Source organism: Sapajus apella, unplaced genomic scaffold (assembly GCF_009761245.1).
Source record: "Sapajus apella isolate SASKATOON/1434 unplaced genomic scaffold, GSC_monkey_1.0 scaffold15501, whole genome shotgun sequence".
In the NCBI taxonomy this organism is placed as follows: domain Eukaryota; kingdom Metazoa; phylum Chordata; class Mammalia; order Primates; family Cebidae; genus Sapajus; species Sapajus apella.
The window spans coordinates 432-1,205 of NW_022452422.1; the positions used below are offsets into that span (position 1 = coordinate 432).

The window sequence follows — 774 nt, forward strand, 5'->3', positions numbered from 1 at the left end:
CATATAGCTGGGAGTACAGGCTTGCCACCACTCCCGGCTAATTTTGTATTTTTAGTAGAGACGGGGTTTCTCCATGTTGGTCAGGCTGGCCTCAAACTCCCAACCTCAGGAGATCCACCCTCCTTAGCCTCCCAAAGTGCTGGGATTACAGGCGTGAGCCACTGCGCCCAAACTTAAGTATATATATTTTTAAAATAACACTGCATAAAATGTTTAAAATTATTAAAACGTAAATACCAATGATAATAAATACATACTAAATAACAGTATAAAAATATAACAACCTGCAAGGCTCCAGAGTTCTGACTTCTCCAGCTGTGGAGAAAGGAAACCCTCCCTCTGCACCTGCTCCGGGGGCCTGTCCCGTCCTCGGTGGTCCCGAGCGCCCCCTGGTGGCCCCGCGCGCCCCCGCAGGAGGTTTGTGTCCGGGCTCACACGGGCCTCCCCTCACTGTGTCTCGCACAGTAATACACGGCCGTGTCCTGGGCTCTCAGGCTGCTCATCTGCAGATACAGCGAGTTCTTGGCGTTGTCTCTGGAGATGGTGAATCGGCCCTTCACGGAGTCTGCGTAGTATGTGCTACCATCATTACCAATAGCTGAGACCCACTCCAGCCCCTTCTCTGGCGCCTGGCGGACCCAGCTCATGGCATAACTGCTGAAGGTGAATCCAGAGGCCGCACAGGAGAGTCTCAGGGACCCCCCAGGCTGGACCAAGCCTCCCCCAGACTCCACCAGCTGCACCTCACACTGGACACCTGCAAACACAGAGACA

At 53.5% G+C, this 774-nt stretch overlaps 1 gene segment (V, D, J or C); it reads right to left on the bottom strand.

Annotated features, from left to right (window-relative positions):
• Nucleotides 1-416: 416 nt before the first annotated feature.
• LOC116548566 lies at nt 417-770 on the bottom strand (the record flags this gene model as incomplete). The annotated part of the segment is given in 1 exon segment: nt 417-770. A coding segment is annotated over 1 exon segment (339 nt), but the record flags the coding sequence as incomplete, so codon positions are not given.
• Between the last annotated feature and the right edge of the window lie 4 nt (nt 771-774).